Genomic DNA, 26,254 nt, shown 5'->3' on the forward strand with positions numbered 1-26,254 from the left:
GCCTCCCCTTTTCCAAAAACCGCTCACCACCCTGATTGTGCGCCGACTCGTCAGTTGAGTGCCCTCGTGAGAGTGAGTGCTCATTTCCTTCCTCATGTGAATTTGACTCACTTCACCATCGTGCGCCCCGGGACTGCCTCGTCCCGGCAGGGCAATTATAATATTGACATTCCAATGGTCCCGACGCTCGCATAATTTACATCACATCTGGACGATTCCCACAGCCCAAGTACACACACACACATACACTCATACTGTTACGAGTAGAAAAGTGTCCCTCGCTTGTGGAGTTGCTCGAGGAAATCTTCACTAACCGGCCCTGTACAATGGTGACGACGACTAGCACTATCATCGTTATCGCGCGATAGCGGAGGGATATGGGAAAATAAAGTGTGCCAAATTAATTAGTTCAATAAGCAATCATGCTCTGACAGTGAGATTGATGAACTGATCGAGCTGATTGAGGGCTATAGAGGCGATCCCACTCAATGGGCACGAGAATGGTCGTGCAGTGACCAGAAAAAAGTAACTGCCGTAGTATTACATCCGTTCAGTGCTACCACTCGTTTGGATTGGAATCATCTATATCTATTTAAAGAATTCTCAAAATAGACCCACGTCACAGGATAATTATGCCCTTTTGTGTGGGCTTCCTTTGAGGGACGCAGAAACTGGAATCCTGGGACCAAGCACCAGCCAGTACCAGTCAATAGCAGGCTTCAATTATTGTGTCAAAAATCCTCCATGTTCATCAGCAACACACTCTCTCTCTCTCTGCCTGGTTCCAAAGGTACCGATCGACCACAAAACAAATGGGAAAGTATAATTTCGGTGTACATCGGGTAACGTATAATTGAATTTCGGTTGCCCAGCCACACGCATCGACCATGCTACGGCTACGGTTTGTGGCGGGGTAGGAAAAGAAAAACAGAAAAGGCAGGCGATAAATTGATTATGCTTTCAGACCGGAAGTTTTGACCAATGCACACACACACACGCTCACAGCTCTAAAAGTGACAGAGTTTACAGCGGAACATCGGGCAGCGCTTGTTTACGATGGTTTTGGCGAAACGCAAAATTAATTACGTGTGAAAAGCAACACCAGCGCGCGAACCATCAGGTGCAGGTGGTTAGTTCTGCCCGATTAGCGCATGTAAAGTGTTTTGCGTATGCTATAGAGGGGGGGAAGGGGGATTGGAGGGGGGGGGGGGTATGACTGAAAGAAGTAGCTAAACACGGACCAGAGTAAGGTGTCATGTTCCGGTTGAACGTGCTATGTAAATTATATTTACAATGAATAAGCATGATTTACTACTGTTTGGATGGTAATGGGGGCTGTGCATTGGACGCAAACTTTTACCGTACCGGAAGGTCATGTTTGAGAATATTTGCAATCGGAAGGGTGTGGTCGGGGACATAAATTCATGCTAGTTTAGCATTTGTTGTCCAGTAAAAACGATCTCCAGCGGATTAGGATAACATTGAGCTGTGAATAATTGCAACTGTTAGTGTAATTAGTACCGTGAGGGTCATGACCACACAATGCGGGTGACTTGAAAATAATTGTACAAAAAATTAAATAAGTTTGTGTGGACCTTATTTTTGAAATAAAATTCTTGAAAAAAGCTAGCATACAGTCGAAATTCAGAGTTATTTTTTTTTAAACTTTGGCTTCCCTCTTCTTCTGGCTTTACTTGACTTTCGTTTTACACGTAGGATGTCTTGCTTACGGTTCGGATGGGATTCGATACCCGCTCTTACTCACCGAAGTCCGGTGTCGCTACCGTCCCGGTCACAAAGCTCTTGTTAAATACATCTCTACAGCGTCTTTGGTATATTTTTTGGCTAGACAAGTACACTTCGTTTGAAGAAATTTTATTCACACCTCTTGGCTCATCTCCGAACACTTTCAAAATAGATAAAATGCATCTTTTGGATTTTTCCGCTAGTCTTGGCGATGACGCTGAACATTAATGCACTGTGTTGATTTGGGTCAAGTAGGATCTTGACGGTAAAAGCGTTAGACATTCAATTCGAGACAGTCCAATGTATGCAGCCTGAAGGTGTGTTGGTTCGAATTTATGAACTTTTGACCAGGGTAGAACGATATTTTATTTAATATATTTAATTTATTTGAAGTAAAATGGTTTGTTTTGTATTGTCAACACCACATATTTTTGGGTAGAACGATCTGTTGATGCTCCTTTTTAATGAGACAAAACTGGCTACATTGCTTAAGCCTATAATTATTGTTTCTTCTTGTGTTTCTTCTCAGTGAAGACATTCTGAACACCTGTGGATTATGGTAAAAATTATTAGAAAGATGATTGTTTGTTCTCACAAAATCTAAGTTTGATTAAAATCGCAAAGCTCATTACATCTTTCTGCAACGAAATATATCAAAATCGTGTTTCCAATAGTCATTCTAACTCACCTTCCTTTATCTCTTCATCTACTATTGTGCTAATGAAATGTTCCTGATCCAATCTAAACACAAACAGTGTCAAGCGTTGTACCTGTTCACAGAAAAAAAAGAAACAACCATTTCCTTTCGCACCATAAACATCGATATACCACGACCCTGACCTATTCCGTTCGATGTCTATAAATTTCATCCGGCACAAGGTAGGTTCAAGCTTGCTTGCCCCCGCGTGGCTTTACGCCGAACCGAGCACGGTTAATGATTCTAGACAGCGCACTGTAAAAGTCACCCCCGGTGGTCTAATAAACTTACGTCACGAGAATCCACCGCACGTCCCGTGTGGCGACGTACGACAGGTTGTTTCAACAAATTGAATGAAGACAAATAAAGATAACCACCGACACCGATGCGGTCCGGTCCGGTAGTTGACCGTTTCGGTTCTTAACACCTGTGCTGGATGCGAGTCGCTTGACCATTCGCATTCCCATCTCATCAACGGCGGCAGTCGTCGATGTTCTCGAGCACGCACTTCCTAGCGGGCGCGTAAACAAACAGACGCGTAGACCAGTTCACCAGCTAGCCAGGGTGCTGATCGACGGATGGAGACGCCTTTCGTGGACGCTAGCTGCTAGTGAGCGTGGGCGCGCACGCACCCAGTGTTTGGTCGGCTTTGAAAGCAGCATGTGATTCGAAGGTGAGACAGCTTACAGGCCACACATACACAGGAACGCAAGAATTGCCGGTCTGTCGGTCGGTGAATGGACCAGTTCGTATTAGGAGAATGATGGTGTAGCTGACATTCATGGTCGGTACGCGGTATTTTGGAACCGCAACGCTTTTATGAACACCATCAAGCTTCACGCTGATAAACCGTGTTCCTTGCCGGCAAAGAGCTTGTTACAAGCAATACCGCTGGGCAGGAGATAAAACAGGAGAGAAAACTAATAAGCTGTTAAATGTGTGAATTACTGCAAGATGACTGTGAGGAATGGAAAAAAGCCAGCAAACATTGTTTGAAGTGTTGGTATGAGAAACAAACTGTTAGGGAAAAGGTCTGCAAAAGAAGTATGCGGAATTTTTCCTATGGAAAGCATTGCGCAAAAAAGAGAAATGCTTACTGTAAGGAATAGTAAAGAGCGTATATACAAATAAAATACTGTTTAAATTACTGTAAACAGTGTTTAAAACATACTAACACTACAAAATTATATTATTTTTCGGTTTTTACTCATATTTTAAGTCCTTAGTCACTGGCTGAATTTGAATTAAGCTAATTGATGGTAGTGAAAGCTATTGATGTATTGAAAGCTATTGATGTACATTGACCGAAAATTTATGAAAAATTCCAGTAATTGTATTTTCGAATGTGCTTAAAAGATTGCTTATCATAAGTTTGAAAACTTGTGGATGTTTTTTTCCGATGTGGATGTTTTCTTTTCATTGGTTAGCTTGTTATTTTTGCACTCTTATTCAATACAATAAGCAATAGCCTTTGACTTAAAACGTACCACAAGGATCTTGGAACATGCTATCATTTATCTGACTTTTTTTTACAATAGATACATTCGATAACAATTATTGCAGACGTAAAGTATCTTTCCGCTTAAGGTGCCTGCTGGTCTACGGTCCAGATGGTGCTACAATAATTGAAATAATATTAACAAGATATTGATGAAGACAATGCCCGAAAGCGCAGATTGTACCAAAACCCACCAGGGAACATTTTGCCGAAAGCTTTCTAGAGAAAGAAAAGTACCGTGCTCGCGCCTTCCTTCACTGTGCTCTAACACAATCATCAATACAGAAAATCGCGAAACGTGATGGCAAACGTACAATTCAATAAGAATCACACAGCTATATCGAAAGAAACCGTCCAGATGGGAGAGTAAAACCCGCCACTGCAAGTAACAGCCAAACGAAAGCACCCGAATTGGTGGCGGAGCAAATGATGTTTTCGCCTAGAGTCGCAGGGTGGTATGAGAAAAACAAACCAGATGGAAATTGATTAAATTTTGTGCACGCTCGGTTCGGTACGGAACATAAACACAAGCCCACAAGCTCGGAAGCACTTGTTGGCGACAACGCGCTACATGAAACAATTTATGCGAAATGTCGAGCGAAAGTTGTAGCTTCGAATTTTTCATTTCACTTTACGGTGTGCGTTTGCTTTTCCCGGGCGATGTTAAGGCGGTTTGGTCTTTAGCAGTTTGCAAATTGTCATTTAAGCTGCCCTCGGCAAGCGCAAATGTGGTTCTGTTTCATTTTTTGTTGTTGTTGTGCGCCTGTTTTACAGTGGGATGGGATGTTTACTTTCGATAATTCGTTACAGACAAAGAGCGGGTGGAGTGTTGTTGTTGGACGAAACATGCAACAAAAACCACTCATCCCCTACAGGATTGGAATCAGCCGCCTGCTGATGGTTTAATCGATTATTCAGTTCGGGGATGCGCGAAGGGTTTTTTTTTTCGCCAACAGTCCAAAGCCAAATGTCAAGGTGTTTTTAGATACACATATCAACAATGGCACCATCCTGAAAGGGATTCTATCAGTCAGTTACTGCCGGTGGGTTGTTTTGGCAAATGGGGATAACACCGACGCAAGGGACGGTTTTCGAAACATTCAATTTTCACAGCACGTTCGAGCAAGATCGGATACATAAATTTGTACTCTTTATCGGAATTTCGGAAAAAAAGGACAACCCATCGGGCAAGCTAAAGCTGTGTGATGTGATGGGTTTTTCGTTTTGAGGTCCCTTTTTGAACTTTTTTGCTTAAAACCTTCCCGAGCTATGGTACGAACCGTATCGGGCAGGATGGACTGAGGGAGCTTTTTCCCAAGAAAATTGCACACCTTTTCTGGACAGTATCTGGTTATCCGGTACGGTGGTTTTCCCCTTTTTCTTTCTTATCTTTTTCTTTCGTCATTTTGTTGGTCAGCTCCACGAAACATCCTTTTCGATGCCAGCGATTGGTGATAAACGGAGCAGAAAGCGCTTCGTTACTCAATCTGAGTCAGCTTTTGGGAACACAATTACTCCCGCACGATCCCACCATTATGAGGGGATGTTTCCGAATCACTCGAGCGCCTCTGCCTGTCCCTTGATCATTGTTTCGCTCGGACGGGTTGCATCGTGAAACGCGTGTTATTGTGTTAGAAGTTAACATATTTTGATGCTGACCCAAATTGGTTGCTTTGCGCATAAATTCAATTGATTTTCAACGGCAGCATGGAGAAAAGGCACGGTGCGCGGATAGTGTCTTGACATTTCAATGAAGAAAGAACAGAATGAACTGTAACGTAATGACGAAATGCATAAATTTAAAATGAAATGAAAATTCAACATATATAACTAGTGGATTGAACAAATGGCATATTAGTGTAGGGACAATAACATACTAACAACTGAAAATACTCTGAACAAGTTCTTTAGATGAAGCCTATCAGCGTGTCACCAGGATTTGTTTGGTGGTAATTTTTAGAACAAAACCGTTACACCATTTTGGTGGATGGAGTAATGTCTTGTTTTTCCTGCTGGTTCGCTATCGGATCGATAATTAATTAGCACTTCCAAAACACAAACCCAGCTGGACAGTATAATCGTAACGCATCATTAGCTAATTTCGTTATTGACCAATGATCATCCGATGGGGAAGCGAAACGAAGCCAACGAAAGCATAGCCAACAAAGACCATTCCACCTTGTTTTGTTTTTCCTACTTCCCTATCATGCAGACGCTAACGGGCCAAACTTCCCCAAACAACGATTGCGATGAAGACGTACAAAATTCTTGCGCAAGAATCCATGAAGCGGAATAAATGTGGGTCATTTACACATTCGCTTCCTGTGGACATGATTTCCGAAAAAGATAAGCTAAGCCGCTGGACAATAAGAAACAAAAACTAAACACCTTCTGTAGGCTTGCAGTTGTGAATTGGGGACAACAACGCAGCTTTCACTCGACAGCTACACTGCATGACGATGCAATTTTTGTTTACTGCTAGCTCAAAACAACAAAACAAGACTCTCCTCCAAATTATCCATCATCGGTGTGGTTTGTATCGAGATGTGCCTGCCATAAAATAAACCACCTCAAGCATATGGGGAGTTCCCTGTTGCGTATGTTTTATGACATCTCGCAAATCTCGTGCCTAGTGTCTTGTGGTTCATCATCAAATCGACCGTATCTAGCTAAATCCGGGAATGAAGATTACCAGCAGGCAACAAACGAGACCACTATGTCAAGTTCCATCGCGAGCTCCACCCCATCGGTCACCCATCGGAGTGGACGAAATTCAAGACTCGACCGACTGAAACCGACGGAGAGCGATGGCCGCTCGTTTGCCAAACCCAACACGGCCATCAACCAAATCCACCAGATTTGTACCCATGGACCGAAAATAGTGCAATAAATTCTCGTTACGAGTTGAGACTTAAACCTTTCGAGATAAAGTGGGCACCCCATTACGGGCCGGGAACTGGTTGGCCGATTTTCGGTGTGCCAGCTCAGTTTAAAGGCACACTTACTGGTGGCACGAGCGGGCAACGGACGGCCGAAAAACGGCACATTACGTACCATAAAATATTTCTAAGTCGCACGAGACCACACAGTTCATGCCGTTACCTTTTGTCTGGTCCTTTCCCTCCCAGCGGGGTCTACAGGCTTGGCCGGGCTAGTGCATTTGACAGCTCTCTGATATGGTGGAGTAACCGGACCATACATACATTCCAAAGTCCGCCAACACAAACACACACGCTCACAGCCAGCACAAATGCAGAGATTAAGAAATATAAATGAGTAAGAGTGCAGTAGACGGTGGTGGTGTGTGGTTGGTGCCACTGTTTTCGCGATACAGTGCACACATGGTCAAGGAAGTCGTTAGGGTTTATAAACGGCTAAGCTCGTTAGTACACGGTTGTTTGAATGCGTCTTAACCACGTGTGATAGGGAAACAATTTGTCACGCGAATGGCGAATTGCATTACGTTTACGGGTACGGTTTATGATAACGTTTTACTCGTGTTCCGATCGGATAATGGTTATGCGAATCGAACGATCAGGCCGATATTTGCAGCAAGCAGGTGAATGCAGTGATTAAGTGGCATAGATATTAAACAAGGGACGGAAGTGTATAAAGGTGAAAGAGTTACCATCCTGTTAGAGAACAGTCTGTGTACTACATAACGGCAACATGAAGTTGATTTATCAAGACGTTATAAAGAAAGACATGGATCGGATACTATAAGAACTTTTTAAACATTCAATTGATTTTTCTTTTATGTCGATTTTTTTTTTCATTATTGACAAATAATATCCGGTCATCGAAATGACATACTAGACTTCCCGATACCACGTAGTTGGACAGTCAGTCCTCATTGCGAGTAACGGACTGGATGGGATTTGAACCCGAGACCTGCCGTGTTCAAAGAATGGCGTCATTGTCGCTTCTTCCCAATCCGGAATGGCACCTTTCGCTCCATTTTATAACTATATTCTCAATTCTTGAATCCTTTTTGAATCAATAAAAAAAAAAATGGAGTTTCCACAAGTGCGTTTTACCAAAGAAAATTAATGCTTTTGAAGTTGAAGTTGACCCAAAAAAAAAATAACAATTACCCAAAAAAAAATACCTAAGGAGCAGTATTTACGAAGAGAATGAAAAAGTTAGCAAAATTAAAAAAAATTATTAAATACTACAATATTTTTTATATTTTCATCTTTTTCATGACCTAACGACCTACTAGGTCACGCCGAGCATCGAAATGACATACTAGACTTTCCGATACCACGTAGTTGGATAGTCAGTTCTCACTAAAAGGGACGGGTCCGGATGGGATTTGAACCTCGGTCCTGTGACAATACTGTACGAACCGTCAAAAGACTGTGGAGATGACACTTATATCTGTTTGAGATAATTGTAGTCCATTGTTGTCTTGTCTATATAGCTCTCTCCCTTCATTATTTTCTTAAAACAATTTCCCTCCATCATTCGCTTTACTAAACTAAAGACTAAAGACTAAATAAGTCTTTCGAAGTATTTTTAAAAGCCCTTTTTTATTTGCCAAGAATTATTCCATACCTTTATCCACTCAAGTTTGATAACGCTATCAATTGGTAACTATTTTATTTGTGTATAGCACTTCCCGGTAAACTAATTGATCGGTGCAATCACACTTGCTGTTTATGAGTCGAACCATATAGCTTACTTTTACACACATACACTACTATTGAGATAGCTCGACTTTGATTTTACGATAGCTAGCTTCTGATGGTTTCTTCGGCACTCTACTTAAACCGGTACGCTATGTTGATCGCAACTTCTTATCTTGAAAATAAAGGCCTAGAAATAACGAAAACGCGTTGGAAGCAACAAGCAGCTGCTACCTCGCGCATCCAGTTTGCTTGTATAGCAATAAAATTTGATTACAACCAACCATTCAAGCGTCCATCCATTACTCCACAGTCACAACTTATTGAAAATAATATGAAAAATCCGGAACGGAATAGAAAATCTACCGAGCGTTACCGATGGCAACAAAGTATGAAATTTCCACGTCAATGTTTGGCTTGCTTTTCGTGACGTTTTTGGTATTTTGTTACTAATTACATTTCTTCTCAAATGTCCATCATCATCATCAAAACCATCGGACACAATTCCGCACCAACCAGCTAGCTCGCACACCAGGTTTAAATCTTCAGAGGAGTTTGAATAACAAAAAGAGCATAACTAACATAAGAAAGAAACGTTTTTCTTTCTACAGATCCGTCGAACCGGCTGGTCGACAGTGATGTAAACATGGCGAAAAGAATGGAAAATTTTGAAAAAAAAAGCAAAAAAATGCTTCACACCGCAACAGCCCAGCAAATGTAAAGTTGACCCCTGAATCTTGCTCCGGTGGCTCTGAAAAGACAACACAAAATGATGCAAGACCGCAGGCTGTTGTTTGGTTCGTTCTAGAATGAATGTTGCTAAGAAGGAGAGCTTCGGTACTGCAAAATAAAAAACCCCTGAAAGTGATACATGCGCTTGGGAAATGAAATTAAATTACATTTCTTGGCCGTGTTATTTACTTTCATTTGAAAATCATCATAGCCCACGTAAAGTATAAATATTATTAGATGCCTAGATGAGGGAGATGAGTGCAAAATAAAGCAAAAACAAAACGATTGTGATAAACAAGATTAACGTTTGGTACTTTTCTCTGCACAGTGGTTGAATGGTAAGCGAGGTTTAGCTTTCTTAATAATTAATTGTTTGAATAGCTTAAAAAGTAACTAGAAATAATGCCAGCATTTAGGCTCTATTATGTCACAGAGATAAAACTGTTTTGAACACAAATGGGCGTTGGAATAATCATTCCACTTAATGGTGTAAATGTTTTAATTTTCATAAATAATCTACTAAACTATTTTCAAATAAATAATGTACTAGTACTAAGCATTTTTGAAAGCATCATTCGAACGCAACCACAAAACTTTCAACTGATTTGGTTTTCAGTAAAGTGATTTGCCATCGAAATAGAATAGTGATGAGTGGAAAGAGAACATGAAACGATTTCTTGCTGGTATATTGAATCGTAATCTTCCATTTCGCCGTTGGTGGGATGGCTGATCCAAGGCGAAAGATAAAAATAGGGTAAAAAGTCGCGTCACTACCATACAACCAAACCGTGCAGGGCTGAAAGTGAATATTCTCCCGTAGTCGCGTGATGTAATGTATGTTTAAGAAGCTTTTTCCATTCGCTACACAATATTCCACTTTCGGCGTTCACCACACACACCAATCTTCTGCACGGAAGCAACGGCACACACACACACAGCACCGTATGGCTGCATCTTTCGTCCTGACAATGATGAGGACAATGTCACCGCTTCTCCTTCAACCGGGCGTCGCTAAAAATGTACACCAGCGAGTGGTGTATTTTTTAAAGTTTCTCTGTAGCGGTGTTATGGTTGGTCGTTTTGTTTTTGCGCTTTTACTCTTCAGCATACTCTAAACGCAAATTAAATTTAAAATTACGCCAGAAACATGCTACGGACGGTCGAGGAACAGAACACAGCAAGCGAAAACAAAATTGCAATAGCTTTTCGGGCTTTGCGAGCTGGCGGGCTTTTCGTAATAACACGCCGTGGAAGAAAGAAAAATCTACATCCCTGTTCGATCCTTTAGACAAAAGAACTCAAATGTAAAGAGTAAATTAGATTTTTTTTTCGCTTCCTTTTTTGGTAACGTGAAACATAATGGGCAATTCTTGGGCCGCCTCTAATGTTTTATTGTAAAAAAAAAACCCCGATGGAGAATGGAATACGGTACGGAAATTTGACTGAAAATAGCATGGATGATGGATGGTAGAAACGCTTTGGAAAGGCGCCATTCACTTCCCATTTATGTTGGCAGACGCAGCAATCTTTTTGGACAGAAATTTTAATTCAAACTGATAGCATTGCTAATACAACTGATACTAAAGAGTGAAGATGCTAGCGAGCGTATTTCATGTGAATCATTTTCGTGCATCAGAAGGCTAGAATTTGATTACAGCTTAACGCTAGTCAATTGAGGCTGCAAGATTAATTGAAAGTGACTTTGAACTGAACGTAACCGCGAGAAGAGTTAGAGCAGCAAATACGAGAATAAATTATTCGAGAAGCGTTTGTTGATAGAATCTTGTCAATTTTGGATGAGTTTTTATCAACGCTATGCTTTATACACAGGGTTAAGTCAAAACTGTCTGATTCAATTAAATTGTGCGTTTCAGCACTTTGCCCAATTATTACAAATTGATTAATTGAAGATAAGGAATGTATTTATCTTTAGTTTAAACGTAACTGAAAATAAATCATGGCAAAGTTAAAATTAAAAAAAACTAAATAGTTTGTGAATATGTTTTGTGAACTTTCCAACAATTGTTCGATTTTATAACTTTATTTTTGTTTTGCTTTATGAAAGATACTAAACATGAAATAATCTGTTCGTATTAAAAAGCAAGCTGTCAAGTGTTTAAATGGAACAAAAAAGTGTAGGATTTTATAAACTTTTCACGAACAAATTAATGTCAATATTTAAAATCAATTCAAGGAATCGTTTCAAAAAACTATATCATTCTGAATCTCATAAACATTAAAAGGAATGCAAACATTAGAAGAAAGAAAGTTATCCATTGCTAAACTGTTCCCTGAGCGTTCATAAATTTAAATTCGTTTTGGTTAAGCAAGAGCTAAAATCTTGCCCTTTGATGATCCGTTCGCTCGACAAGATAAACGTGCGGGACAGCCAAACGTTACAATGGCTGCTAAAATATACGATTTGCATAACCAAATTCACATTTCCGTTTTGACCCATTTCTGACCGTTCTTTACTGCATAATAAATTTGTAAGAGCTTGCGCCATAGCTTTTTCCCTCCTTTTTCATTTGCGGTAGGCGAAATATATGGCGAAATAGTCGGTCCCCAGCTTTCCTGTACCTGTGCGGATCGATCGGCATTCCCAGGTTGGTGCTTAATAATTTGAAATGGATCGAAGGATTCCAAATTCTGCACAAAAGTATTTCAAGACATAGCTCAAACTTGTGTGTGATTACAAAGCCGTGTGTGTGTGTGTGTAAGCTAGAAGGGCACATTTGCCAAAACTTGTGAGCTGAGGCAATTCTGTGCTTATTGGAGGGAAATTGGGCACGCCTTCTTAATAGGAAAAGCATGCGAAATCATATTTGGAACGCTCTTTATTTCCTAATTAATCTTTTGAAGCACTTGAGGAACGATTACACAGCGCTTGCAAGAATGCAACCTGATTCCCTATTGCGTACATCAAGAACGGTGAATTTTATGGTTTGTTTTGCATCTACCCACATCATCCTAACCAGGGATTTTATAACAGCAGCACAAAAAACACATCCACACAAACACACGAAAATAAAGCAAAATTCTTGCAAAAGTTAAATTAAAAATTCATACCGCACGGGCCTGCCTGCCTGCTTGGCTGTCTGGCCTATCTGGCGGGATGGTTGATTCTGCACAATCCCGGTGGGTATTTTATTCGAGAATTTTAACGAGCCTTTCTCAACCATCCGAAGACAAGGTTGGAAAAATGGCTGCTTACCAAAAGGTGAGGTGATGAAGAGGTCGAAAAGAGGAGTAGAAGAATGGGAGTGGGTAGGAATCAGGTTTCCTTTTCGCAAGTGTATTGTATGTGTGTGTGTGTGTGTTTTTTTTTTTAATGTACAAATCTCACATATGCTGTAAAAGTTGAGCACGAGGAATCGGGTTACGCCCAGTGAAGGCAAAAAGCCCGACATCATAGCGTATCAGTTTTATTAACCTTCTCTCCAGAGATTGGCATCGGTCTCTGGGATGGTTTGGCAAACAAAACAACACCCGAGTAACAACAGACGTGACTTTTACGTGGAAACGAGGGACGATTTTGTGTTCTGTTCATTCCTTACGTACCACAAACCTATGCGATGACTTTCGTCCCTTTCATGTCATTTGATAACGAGGTGCATTTTTGTTTTGTTTTTAGAAAAGTATAACCAGAAGCGTGAGAAAGAATGTGCCAAACCGTGGAAATATTTTTAACGAAATAGATGCGGCAGAATGGTTTTCTTTCTTGAATATGTGTTTCTGTCTTCACGATAAGACTATGGACAATAATTTGTCAATTTTAAGCATTGTTTTCAGTATGACTATAAAAAAATATACCCCAACATCCTGAAATGTTGGTTTTAAATAAGCTCATTCTGTGTAGAAACTCTTCCTTTTCCCCTTTGATGTATTGCATGGAAACAAAAGCGTACTATCTCTGCCCTTCCATATCCATTTCACATTAGCCACGTGTGTTTGAAGTGTGACACCAGCCAGCGTTCAAACGCGGTGTGAAAACTTTTACTCGGCAAACCTTGTTTAACTTGCTGGAACTAGCATCCAACTTCCATTTGCTGGCAAGGATTCATTCGAGGCAGGCTAAAGTTCGTTGTTTAACTTTGCCACTTTACTGCTCAGCATGGTAGGAGTGTTGAAAGAATTATATTTTTATTTTCATTCACTTTCGCGCGCATGTATTTGTTGTATGTATTTGTTTGAGCTGAACTTTTGTTTGCGTTTCATCCGGCAGTACGGGATCGGATCGTTCGGATCGTGAAAACTATTCTTTCATATTTGAATAGGGTAGACTATAAAAGAGACAAATGTTCGTTCGGCGACGCGCAAAAAGCGACTGAGATGACCAGTTCCCTTGAGCGTTTCCTTTCAATTTCGTAGCTCTTTTGTTGCCCGTAGCATAAGGCGACCCGTCCAGCTCCCTAAGCCTCCACTCAGGTAACCTTGGCTTAGATACGCTTGTATTAAATGCCAACGATGAAATAACATCCAGGAATCAATCACGCCACGAATGGTGTACGATCGATAGGAAACCCGTTGGGAAATTTCACTACTTTATGCATTGTTTGCTCCAATCCAGCCGATTGCGCCCCATTTTGCCTTGAACGATGGAAAATATTTTGTAATACTGCCGATTGACCTTTTTTCCGTCAAAGGCCTATTGCCCGGAAGGCATAATATGGCCAATTGGGTCGCACGGTACACATGATCGTGTGCAAAACCTTCATCAATATCGTGGGTAGACTATTTGCTAGTAATAGTTCACAATCATCCAACCGAGTAGGTGAAACGATGACGAGAAGCTAATTAATAATGAAGTAAATAAAACCAATTTATACGCCCCGATCTGGTGCACCAAGCTCAATAATTGCTCGGTAGGTAATCAAAATGCTTGGAGATGAGTGTTAAATAGACGCGTTTGCAATGGACTTCACCACTTACTTCCAGCAAATTGCTTCATTGGGCAAGTATCTCAATCACAGCACTATCTTCGGAGGTCAAACTCATTGGAAATGAAATTCGCATCAAGCCATTACAGCCAATGTACACACCGAGCAGTGTCGGCCGACTGTGCCTGCCTGCTGCTAACTGATACATTTTCATCAGCTCGACCATTTTTAAACAATCTCCCAAACAGCAGTTTGATTACAGAGCGATAAACGCTCTATAACCCTTGTGGTATTCGGGAAGCGTGCTAATGTAACTATAGCACCTTTGGCACAATCATCATCCACATCGGCGTGTTGTTTTGGTGTTCACATTCACATTAAACCAGATGATCAGCTCTTCATTAGATGCGTATATTTATTGAACCTTTAAGCCATATCGGTGCCGGTTTGATAGCCGCTTTCCAGCCCATTCGAGCGGTGAAATCCTTCACAAGATGGTTGGCAACCCGTGGGAAAACATTATGCCGAGGGTGCTTTTCTGATTGAAAGGAAATCGAAACCACACCCAAGCAGCAGTAACAGCAGCAGATCACAATCTTTTCTTTCATGGCCCGGTTAAACCATTGCTTTGGACGACCGTCCGTAAAGCCGTCCACACACAGTTCGCCCAGATTCTATTTATAAAGCGCACAAACCTGGCTGGCTTTTTTATGAGTCAGGTGGGCCCGGCGTGTACCAACACACACACACACAGCCAGCCAGACCGAAACATGAATTTGCAAAGAAGATACACGGGAGTTTAGAGAGCAGAAAATAAATATGCCAGCGCCAGGATGGCGTGGCAGGAAATCAAGCACCACGCCGACCGGTTGAAGAGCATGCAAAGCACTGTTGGCGATCAAAGCGACTGCTGGGTGCTGGCAAAATTCATGAGCTACCCCACAATTTACCAAAGGCGTGAGGAGAGTGTACAGATCCAGGGTCTTAACGTTTGGGTCGAGTTCGAGTAATAATACCTGGGTAACGGACAGCTGCCTTCGATAACTGCGCTGGTGTGTGTGTGTGAATGTATGTGTGCCTGTTTGTGTGTATGTGTGTGCAAACTGGCAGCCCCGTAGGCTGGTAGGATAACATATTCTCACTAGCCGAAAATGAAAACAAATGGGGCAGGATTTTAGCCTTTGATTCATGCGCAACATTTGCGACCGGAGCACCAAATTCAAGCAAACGGTGTCGCTCCGGGGCAGTATTATATTTCGGTTTCGGAAAGTAAGCCATCGTTCGGTGTGGGCAGGGCGCGAGGGTAAGGCAAAGGCTCTTTCGCAAATGGTTCGTTCCGGGAATATTGTTTGGTTTTGGTTTTAGACTGCAAGTGAAACCTCTTCGGGGCTTCTGGCTAGATGGTAAACTTTAATTCGATTCTATGGTTAGTAATGGTCGGAAGCGGCAGAATGGTTGGAACAAATTTGCAATTATACAAAATATTTTAAAGGAGCGTAACATGAGTTTTTCTTTGGGAATGTTTCATTGTATTAGAACATAAATTGATAACTGAAACAATACAACCATATTAAATGGTTCAGCTTTATTAGTCAAGCATATTAAAGGTTCAGTAGTTGGGTTACTAAAGCTATTTTCTGCAAAATAATTCTCAAGGAATTCCAGCAAAATTGTTCAGAAACACTGAATACAAATAACTGTTTGGCAGTTATAGGACATAATTGATATGCTCTTCTCGTTTACGAGTTTTGATATTGAATAAGAAGTGTTGGAAACTTTTGCAGGGTTCCTCATGCTCTGTCAGTGAGTAAGAAGTATACTAAATAAGATAAAATAGACAGGAAGAAGAAACTTCGCAAAAGGGTGGGATGCGCCGGCCTTGAAGTCAGCCAGCCGTCAAGTTAGAAAGCAATTCGAGCGAAGATTATTTTTTTGATTTTCCGTCTTTCAAATAAAACGAACTTCTATAGTTTTTTACAGCGTATTCTTACAGTGAAATGTCAATCATTAGAATCACTACATAAATTAAATAAAAATTCTCGAGTGTATATTTCAAACTAATAGAATAAGTCATATAAAAATTGGGTGTAATAATGCTGGGTCGCCATAAAAGCAACAAACAAACAACAACAAAATTTATTCCTAAATAAAATTACTCTTATGTCCAAGACATGAAATATACATTTAGCTCATAAAAAGAACCTCTACTAACGAAGCAAAGTAGAAACAATACTCGTGCAGCCCTGCAATAAATATGCGAACAAAACTAACCAGCTAATAAGTGATCACTTCGTTAGGCGTAGCGTTACGATAATGAAGACAACGTTAAAGAAAAAAAAACACACATTCTTGCTGATGAAATAATTTGCTAATCCTTTTCGTCCCTAACCTAAACGGCAACCAACCAAAACGACCCAGGGCAGTGTTTAAATCCAATGCACACAGGTACCACAAACTTTACCACAGTGTCGTTAATATGTGGTTCATCACGCACATGTTATGCCAGGAAGTATCTCGCGTACATGAGCACATGAGGGAATGTTGTTGGCCGTTTTTAACGCTTTCACCTTACCTGCCTAGACACACGCCGAAGTATGTCTTTGTTCGTGAGTGTGTCTTGCAAGCAGTTGGTTACGGTTGGCCATACCAGAAGATGCCATAAACTTTATCGCTTGCCGCAAATTATGTTCTCCGTTTCAAAATGTGTGCAGAACGACGGCTTTCTAGGAGGGGTCTTAGGAAGGAGAAGGAGTAAAATTAAACCACACACACATTGTTTATTGCGTAACGGTGATAGATGAGTACTTACTGTGTCAAGAAACGGTGAAGTGGTTTTCGGATAGACTGCGGTTGTTTCATTATTCGCCGCCTTTGTGTTTAAAGTGTTTATGATTGTGATGTTTTCAAATCGGATTACTGTTGCAAAGCATTATTCACAGCATTAAGTACATTTTTTGCATCTCGAAACGTAACCCATCTCGAGTGCTGCCGGCAAAGGAATGAAGTTGTCTATGTTGTGCTGGAATGCAAATACGGCCCCTTTCTTGAGCAGTCATGTTGCTACCAAAACACTCGAAACATCTAACCGTACACGAACACATATGCACACTATTCAATTGTCGATTGCAAATGAAATATCGAAATGGGCAATAACCGCCACTCTCGTCTAGAATGGGTTTCGAGTGAAAGCTGTTTCAATTTACATAGTGCGCTTTGTTCCGATGGGTGGTGCATGGGTAGGAGATTAGAAATTCGATTGACCGGCATCACTCAAACCACCAACCGGCTCAATGATGCCGCTGGGCGATAGACTTAGTTCGTAGGGAAGTGTGAAATTTTCCTGCTCGCAGGCACCTGCAGATTAGAAGCTAATTTGCACATCTCCATTGTATTTGCCTTGCTGGTGTGCCTTGATGGAGATGGTGAAGAAAATAAACTTTCTTCCAGGTTGTTGGATACACAGCTTGCGTACGGATAAGGAATATTCGCTAGCACCCTAGCTACTGGCACACAAAATGGAAGTGGCAAACCATTATCGACGAGTGGTATCGTACAAGCATAGGCCATTTGTGTGGCAGTGGTATCTTTCGGTTCGATGTTTACCGACCGACCGGTTCAGTACACAAACCAATGTTGTAAGTGTTAATTTTAGCCTTTTGTTTTGATTGCCTGTGAGTCTTTCTTACATGGTTTTCAGGATGGCCACACCAAGATGGAAGATTTTCTTGTGGTAAACAGAAAATTCTACCAGCATGGTTGATTGTGCACTCCATAAAGAAGGCATGCATTATACATATATTGAACGAACCAATGTCCGGTTTCTGCGTACAACAGGCAACTAGTGGTTTTATTTTGTAATTCGCCTCTATTGTATTGGCGAAGTTATTTGCAAATGATTGTTGAGTGCTATGATTTCTTTGTGAGGAAAGGCAATCACGTAGTATCGCAGTCTACCTATTTGTAATCAAATAAATTTGTATCTCAATACAAAGACATGGTATACATGCATGATTATGTCATGAAAACTAGAAATGTAACATCAGGAAGAGACTTGTAGACTTGTACAAAAGAAATACAAACCTGAAACATGAAAAGTAATGTTAACATAATCTAATTAAAATTATGTCTGTTAAGTGGGTGATTTAACTTAATGAATGAACAGTCATTACGAAACACATCAATTATAATATCGTTTTTTTTTCTCGAAACGCTAAACAGCAGCTCATTACAACATCATATGGTCCTGTATGAGCACTCCAAGAAAATGCGTGTCAGGACGCCTCGAACTGATGGTTATCTTCCCTGTTTAGTCTCTGCCTTCCCATTAAGGGGACATTTTCCCCATGTAAGATTGTTCCCTGGCACGTGTTTTTCGTGTTCCCGTAACGGTACTTTCTGTTACAGCGCTGAAAATGAAACCAATTTTAGAAACGTCATTAAGCGCGATACGTGCCGCACCAGGCGCCTCCATCGCACTAGCGCACGTGGTCCACACCGTGCTAGAAAACGAGTTGAGTTGAAGCGATGTGGCTCGTATAAAGTTACTCTAAAAATCCATTCCACGAACTCTTTCACCAAAACCGTAGGCAATAAACTGACAAGGATGGTTTTTTTTTTTTGTGTGTGTGTTGCTTTTGTTCGTCATCAACACACTCTTCCTCTTCATTCGTGAAAGGTTGTCCTGCACGATACACCTTGCCCATCGTTCACTTGTTTCGGTGGCCCGAAGGTAAGTGTATTTTAGGCAAACATTCTAACCGCGCGCCAGGCTTACTGGCCTTCGGTGAAGCAACAGCAACAACAGTAAAAAAGGGTCCTGCCAAGCTTAGCCCAGTTGACTTGACGGCTATCGGCCGTTGCGATGTTGCCGCTGGTGAAAAATCCATTAAACGAAACCAGTTCGAGCGATGTACCAGCTGCTAACTGAAAGATTCAAAATGGCCGCACGGGAATCGAAACCTAACGATGGGACAGGAGTTAGGAGGGGTTTCCGAAATACGCGAAATGTAAGCATTTCATCGGGTAAAGTTGAAGCACAAATGGCACACCGCTGTAAACTGGAAGCACATTAAAGTGGTACCATTCCCGCCGGAGCTCAACAAGCGTGTTGAAACCATTGTGGCAAGTGTTTGCCTGCAACTGTTGGTTCCACTGTGTGTGAGAGTGTTGTGTGCCGTATTGATTTTCTGCAAGACTCACCCAAAAACCAATAGTCCCGGGAAATATTATTACACCACTGAACTTTACTTGGCCGATAGGGGTTTTCGGTTATGGATGTACCGGCGGCACCAAGCGGTACGTTTATTTTGCAGAGGGGAAAAATCAAATATTTGCAATAGGAGAAACATCGCGCTGACTTGGTGGAATCGGAAAACATGGGTTGGCGAGATGAAATTTTGCACTGGTGGAAAATTAATTTACCTTACCCTAGCTTTCTCACTTGCAGGGCAAGCAAAGTTTCATCTCTAATATCTTCCATTTGATGTATTCGCGCTGCTGTTGGTGAATTTAGAACAGTGAGGAGAGTTAATTAAATTTACTCATTTAAAAATCAAAATGATGGAAATGGATCATTTTTTTTCTGTTTCATATATTTCTAGCCAAGATTATATTATATTATGATTGCTCTCGATAAGGGTTTTCGTTTTAGTTTCTTAAAGGCTTTATTAAAATAATTGAATTTTGATAAGGATAGAGATTACTCTTTAAGAAAAACGTCCTGTGGATCAAATTAACAGATTACTATTTATTTTTTTATTCCAGTAGGACTGCCTAGAAGTGTTGCTTAAGACTGATTCACAGATAAAAGAGCCTTTACTTTCGGTTGGCGCACATTATCCCGGGGGTTTATTTCGTTGCTTGTTGCCCCATCATCCAAAGACAGATTCCTGTTCAAAGCGAGAGTCTTTATCGAGAAAAGACACCTTATTGTGGGCGTTCTGTATACGTTTCTTTGTCGATCATCATCCGTTTTCCATATGATGAACTATGTTCATTGCAAAGGGCATTATCCTTATCCGATGTAGTTTAAAGCTCTTGGTGTAGCCTCCTTGTCTTCCTATGCTGTCCCGTCTACTTCTTGCTTCGATCGGCGAAACAGCGTTTTGTTTGTGCTGTATCGTATTTTTGTATAAAATCTTTTGGACTCCATCTATGCTTTTACTCAATAAATGACTTTAAGCTTTGATTATATCCCTTCTTTTTATTGCTTAAATTTCATGTTTTAAATAAACTTCCTTTTCTATTGTTTTCTTACAGAGTTTTGGAAATGTGAACGAAGTTCAAATGAATGAGTGTCTGAGTTTGATCAGTTCACACCACTGCCACCCTTATTGACATCGTTGCTCGAATGGACGGGAATAATCCGTTCTTGGAATGTTCTTAACAGATGGATTCGCGTAAGAAATAGAAGGTGCGTCAACATTCCTTCCACGAAGCACGTTAAACAGGCCTTCAGCATAACTTTTGCACAATAAATTTAACAACGTTTTGTGTGCGTTTTTTTCTTCTCTCCCAGAGTTCGTTATTCGTTCATTGAAGGACACGGATTGAAGCGAGCGTACTTCTTGCTGGAGTGTAGTGCTGAAGCGCACCCACTAGACTGCATTCAATTTGTTACGCTCAGCTGTAAAACGCGCCATCCACATCCACGGAGTGACGAACTCGATGACGGCAACGGTGAATCCGGTGATCAAAGTGCCGGTACTGGAAAAACCACTCAACTCCGTCCCGGTGGCCGTGATTGGTAGCGTGGCGTATCTGCTACCGGTACCCAGCAAGGCCAATCACCGGGTGGAACAGCAGCAGGTGACACTGGTGCCTGTCGTCGGCAGCTACCGCAGCTCCGGGGGCAATCATTTTTAGATTCATCCGCCATCGCATCACTCTCAGGAGCGCTGCCAGAGGAGTTAGAATTTGCTGCGACGCAGGCCTCATCCGGGCCGGGCTTCTCGTCAGTGACATTAGTAGGGTGTCACGAGGGAGGGATAACGATGATACAGTAATTCAATCAAGCAGCTTGTTTCTTTATTTCTCACTCTCTCGCTGGAGCTGTGTCTCCCTGTCGCTCGCATCGTTGGTGGAAGATCTAGTGCATCTAGCTGTGAAGGTGAGTGCATGAGTAGGGGAAAAGGACCTGCCCAGAAAGAGGTGTGTGTATGCGTGTGTGTAAGAAAGAGAGTGCGGGAGTTTATTTCTGCAACCACATCCCCCGTTTTCTTTGTTGCCATTGTACAGCGGGCCTCGATAAAAGCATCTACTTATTTATGTTCCAGTGGTGCTTCCTGACCTCGCCAATCATATACTTTTCTTTCTCGTTTCTCCCATTCCACAGCAGCAGATCTGGCATCAGGTGCGGCTCGTATGGTCCGCATGCTTCATGCTTCTGGCCATGTTGCGTCTAGCACAGGAGACTGATGAAAAACGTCCTAGAATAGAGCCACTTTGAACGTGGAGGTTAATACGGTTGGTTGAGAGCGGTGAGTGCCAGGTCCTAGGTAAATCACTGCGAGGGTAATTCAATAAATATACCGTACAAGACACTCGCCAAGCCGAGAGCGTATGCATGATGTTTGAGGCCGTGATAACCTTTCCGACTCGCCGGCAAATGTGCTAGAGCAAACGGAGCATAGCTGCGACGATCAATTGGAGTGATCGTGTCCTACCTACTCTTTGGAGGAAATTTACTCAACTCGATAGCAAAACCACAACCGTTGGGTGGATAGATGTGACCAGCTTCCCCAACAAACATCATTTAGAGTGAACATCACCAAAGCGACCAAAGAGAGACAAAAAGCAAAGCAAAAGCCAAGTTTTTCGCAATATCATTCGCCGTGTTTGGCACGTGAGTCAGTTTGCCAGTTCCAATCGCCCATCGTACGCAGGGAATGGGGGTCTGATCCTTCGGAGCAGTCCCCCAATTCCTGCCCTGTGTGTGAGTAGCCGCGTCCCAGCTGCATGTATGGATTCGGCCACCATCGCACCTATCAGCAAGCATCGCACGGATATCGACGGGGCCGGTCGGCCCGACGGCGTCCCGGTGGCCCTAACCGTGGCCACGACCGTCGCTAACCTGCTGCTAGCCAGCCCGAGCCCCGGCTACGCCGCCACCTCCACGGCCACCACCTCCTGGGCCATCACGACTGAAACTGCCGCCCAGCCGTACCTTGTCTACGGCGCGAACCTGAGCTCTCTACCGTACCTGGATGCGAATAGCACCGCGTCGCTCTTCTCCCTGTCCCCGGTGGACGCGTCGCCGTCGACACCGGCCCCGACCGGATCGCCGTACGTGACTGTGTCCACGATCGTGATCAGCATCATCCTGCTGGCCGTGATCGTCGGTACCGTGATCGGTAATGTGCTGGTGTGCGTGGCCGTCTGTCTGGTGCGGAAACTACGCCGGCCCTGCAACTACCTGCTCGTGTCCCTCGCCATATCCGATCTGTGCGTTGCCCTGCTCGTGATGCCGATGGCCCTACTGTACGAGGTGCTCGAGGAGTGGCGCTTCGGCGAGGTGTTCTGTGACATTTGGGTAGCGTTCGATGTGCTCTCCTGCACGGCCTCCATCCTAAACCTGTGCGCCATCTCGGTGGATCGCTATTGGGCCATCACCAAACCGCTCGAGTACGGTGTCAAACGAACTCCGAGGCGGATGATCGCCTGCATTGTGTTGGTGTGGCTAGCTGCCGCTTGCATCTCCCTACCGCCGCTACTCATCCTAGGTAACGAGCACGAAATCAACGGCCAACCGGCGTGTTCGGTGTGTCAAAACTTTTTCTACCAAATCTACGCGACGCTCGGCTCCTTCTACATCCCGCTCGCCGTGATGCTGTTCGTGTACTTTCAAATCTTCCGCGCGGCACGGCGCATCGTAATGGAGGAAAAGCGTGCCCAGAAACGCCTCGAAAGTGCCATCAACGGTGCGACCCAGGTCGTGCAGCAGCAGGAGAAGAAACCGCCGGGCATGAAGGCGGGTGTTGGGGAGAAGGGCGTCGCCGTTAAGGTAACGACCAGCTCGCCCCAGAACAAGCGACTCCGGTTCCAGCTAGCCAAGGAGCGGAAAGCGTCGACCACGCTCGGTATTATCATGTCGGCGTTCACGATCTGCTGGCTGCCGTTCTTCATACTGGCGCTCGTGCGCCCATTCATGAAGGACGACCATCGGACGCTGTCCTCGTTCTTCCTGTGGCTCGGGTACGCCAACTCGCTGCTCAATCCCATCATCTACGCCACGCTGAACCGCGACTTCCGGAAACCGTTCCAGGAGATCCTGTACTTCCGCTGCTCGAGCCTCAACAACATGATGCGGGAGGACTTCTACCATAGTCAGTACGGTGATCCGGGCTCGCAGCGGCTGGTCATAACGAACGACGGTGGGGCACGCGAGAGCTTTCTGTGAAGGCTGGTGGAGCTGAAGTTGCACGATCGATGGCGTGAATGGTGTGGTGGAGCAAACTCCCCCATACGTTCACCTATCGATCGATGTGCAATGGAAACAAAACACACACAAAAACGAACAAAAAACCAAATACACATTAATGCAGGCAACAATCACAAAACGATGGCACCACCCAACGGGTGGTGAGTGAACACGTATAGTTTAATTTAGTCTTCCTTTTTGTACATAGAATTGTAAACGTAATCTAGGAACTAATGCACATCCCGCACATCTTTCTCTCAACGCGCCCGTAGCATCCATTACCACGCAGTTCACCAAAAATAAAAGCATTAGTAAAAAAAAATCATTTTCCCATTTTCTACCCACAAAACTGATACCTTTTTCCTCCGGGGACAGTCAGTTAGTTAGGCCTCATACACACACACATACACACCTAGAGATACCTTAAGTCAAAGTAAATGTAATAACTAACATCACATCCCTCTGGCGTGTGCTGGAAGGCAGAGGTTTATCACTGTTAGATTGTTGTCCCGATTGTCCTGCGGAAGTAGGAAGCACGCGATCACTAGATACAATAAAACGCCCACAAAATTTAGCGGGGCCACGGATGTGTATGTATGTATATGTTTTGTGATATATAATGAAACGAGCTGCTAAGGCACCGTCTGGTACATGTGTTCCTTTTTGCGTGTCATGTTGGAAGGTATGCGTGTGTGGACAGCAACCAAAAATATAGGAAAATAGAAAGAACACGCATCCGGAAGCAGGACACGCACGTATTTCTTCAGTCGCACCACGAAAGGCAGGACGAAAGAGGAGGAAGAACAAACAATTCACAACTAAAATCAACATAGAAAACAGACCATCAACTGCCAAAACAAAACAAAAACGAGGGAAAGAACTACTATCCGGAGGCAAACTATTGTGTATCAATGTTTTCGAGAATACGATCGCTAGGATTCGGTTCGATCAATGTGCGTCTGTGTGTGTACGTAGGGAAGCGTGTGTGTGTGTGTTATGTAATGTTAAATACGTGTTTTCTGATGACCTGCTAATGTGTGTCCTTTTTGCCGTAGAATGATTCGGCTACGGATGCTATGTTGTATGAATGTTTGTAGACTAGTTTCGATGTTCTGTGTTTGGAATGCTCGTACAAGCTGGAAGAAGAGCAGAAAGGTGAGGATGGTTAGCGAATCGAAAAACCAGTATTAAACAAACAACAACCTGACGTAACGTTATGTTGACCGAGTGAAGAAACAATGGCGTTTCTTTGCAAACGCGGGGGTGCAAACAAAAATGTTGTGCTACTAGATTACGAACCGATCCAGCTGGGCAAAGATAGACACATCGAGCTTTCGATCGCTGCTGAATGAGATCAAACTGTAGAACAGTGTTTCTTTTCTGTTGTTCCTTCTTTCCTTTTTTCTTTTTTTCTGGCAATGTTTTCATACCCAGTCAGAACAGTGTCACAAAACAACGTAAAAAACAAGCAAAACAACAACTAAAAAAAAACATCCTCGTACTTTAACAGCATACCGAAATTGGCACATGTCAACAAATGATATTGTAGCAGTAATCGAAATTCGGTTTTTGCAGCGATCGAATATCACAAAACTAGCAAAAATTATGAACGCACCTGAAAGAGGAGAAAAAAAAACCCCGTGTGCGAGCGTTTAGCAGAGGGACAGTAGGACAGTAAATATTCAGTATAAGCACCAGTACAAGTTGACGTTACAACAACAAAGAAAAGAGCGACAAAATTGGTGGTGAAGAACCTTTTAAGCATAATAAATCAAATCATAGCGAGAAATCGAACGAGCCAAGCGGTGGCAGTTGGCACGCATACCAAAAGTGTAAGATAAAAATGCTACTCAGTTTAGTTAGTTAGCTATAAATATGATGTATATTCTTTTTGTTTTGGTTCTGTTTTCCGTGTGTAGCGAAAACAGACCCGAGAGACGGTAATAAAAACTACAACAGCAACAAAAGCAAACGTTGATTCCGCGGGGCGAGGCGAGGCAAATCAAACAGAATTGAATCGAGTGTAACCTGTTGTGAGTGTTGTGTTAGTTGCGGTTTGACGTTGAGAAACTTGTGCTAAGATTTTGGAAAGAGTGTGTCCATATTCTAAACACATTACAAGGTAAGTCTTTGGGCTACATCGCTACACATTCTCTTTAAATAGGAAATTATTCAGCAATGGATAAAAAATTATTGCTGCTGTTCTTACAAAAGTTGTTCTTTTACTCCATAATTTGAACGTAAACTTGCAAAACTACTGAAGCCTTTTTTTATGGATTGTTCCCAATGGTATCTAGATCAGTTAAAACATATGATGATGATCTTGTTATTTTGTCCACCACTGTTTCTTCACTGTTCTCCTTCTTGGCTTAACGATCCGCTGGTCATGTTGGTCAACTAAGGAATCACTAGACTTACTGAACTATGTAGTTGTATTGCTCACTATAAACGGAATTTTGATCGAACTAAGTGTTTACAACATTGAATTTAGTAGGCTATTTTTAAATGTCAGCAGCTTGTCTGCAACAATTTTACAACTTTTACAACTTTCCGTGTAAAAATGGAAAAAAGGAAAATATAATGCGATTCCAAAAATAAAACATAGGGTTTGTAAATCGAAAAAAAAATTTAGTATTGTTTTTTATTAAAAATATT

General features: G+C 42.4%; 2 protein-coding genes across 2 annotated transcripts in view; one reads left to right on the top strand and one right to left on the bottom strand.

The window, feature by feature from the left end:
* The window catches only part of LOC126558361 (fibroblast growth factor receptor-like 1), a 232,258-nt gene that overhangs the window by 138,094 nt on the left and 67,910 nt on the right, over positions 1 to 26,254 (bottom strand). The gene's annotated exons all lie outside the window — the stretch shown is intronic.
* On the top strand, positions 22,142 to 23,579 carry LOC126557905 (5-hydroxytryptamine receptor 1-like). The gene has a single exon (XM_050213816.1). It carries the CDS (start codon positions 22,142 to 22,144, stop codon positions 23,576 to 23,578), a length of 1,437 nt encoding a protein of 478 aa, XP_050069773.1. The 3' UTR covers position 23,579.

This window comes from Anopheles maculipalpis, chromosome 2RL (assembly GCF_943734695.1).
Source record: "Anopheles maculipalpis chromosome 2RL, idAnoMacuDA_375_x, whole genome shotgun sequence".
NCBI classification, from domain to species: Eukaryota; Metazoa; Arthropoda; class Insecta; order Diptera; family Culicidae; genus Anopheles; species Anopheles maculipalpis.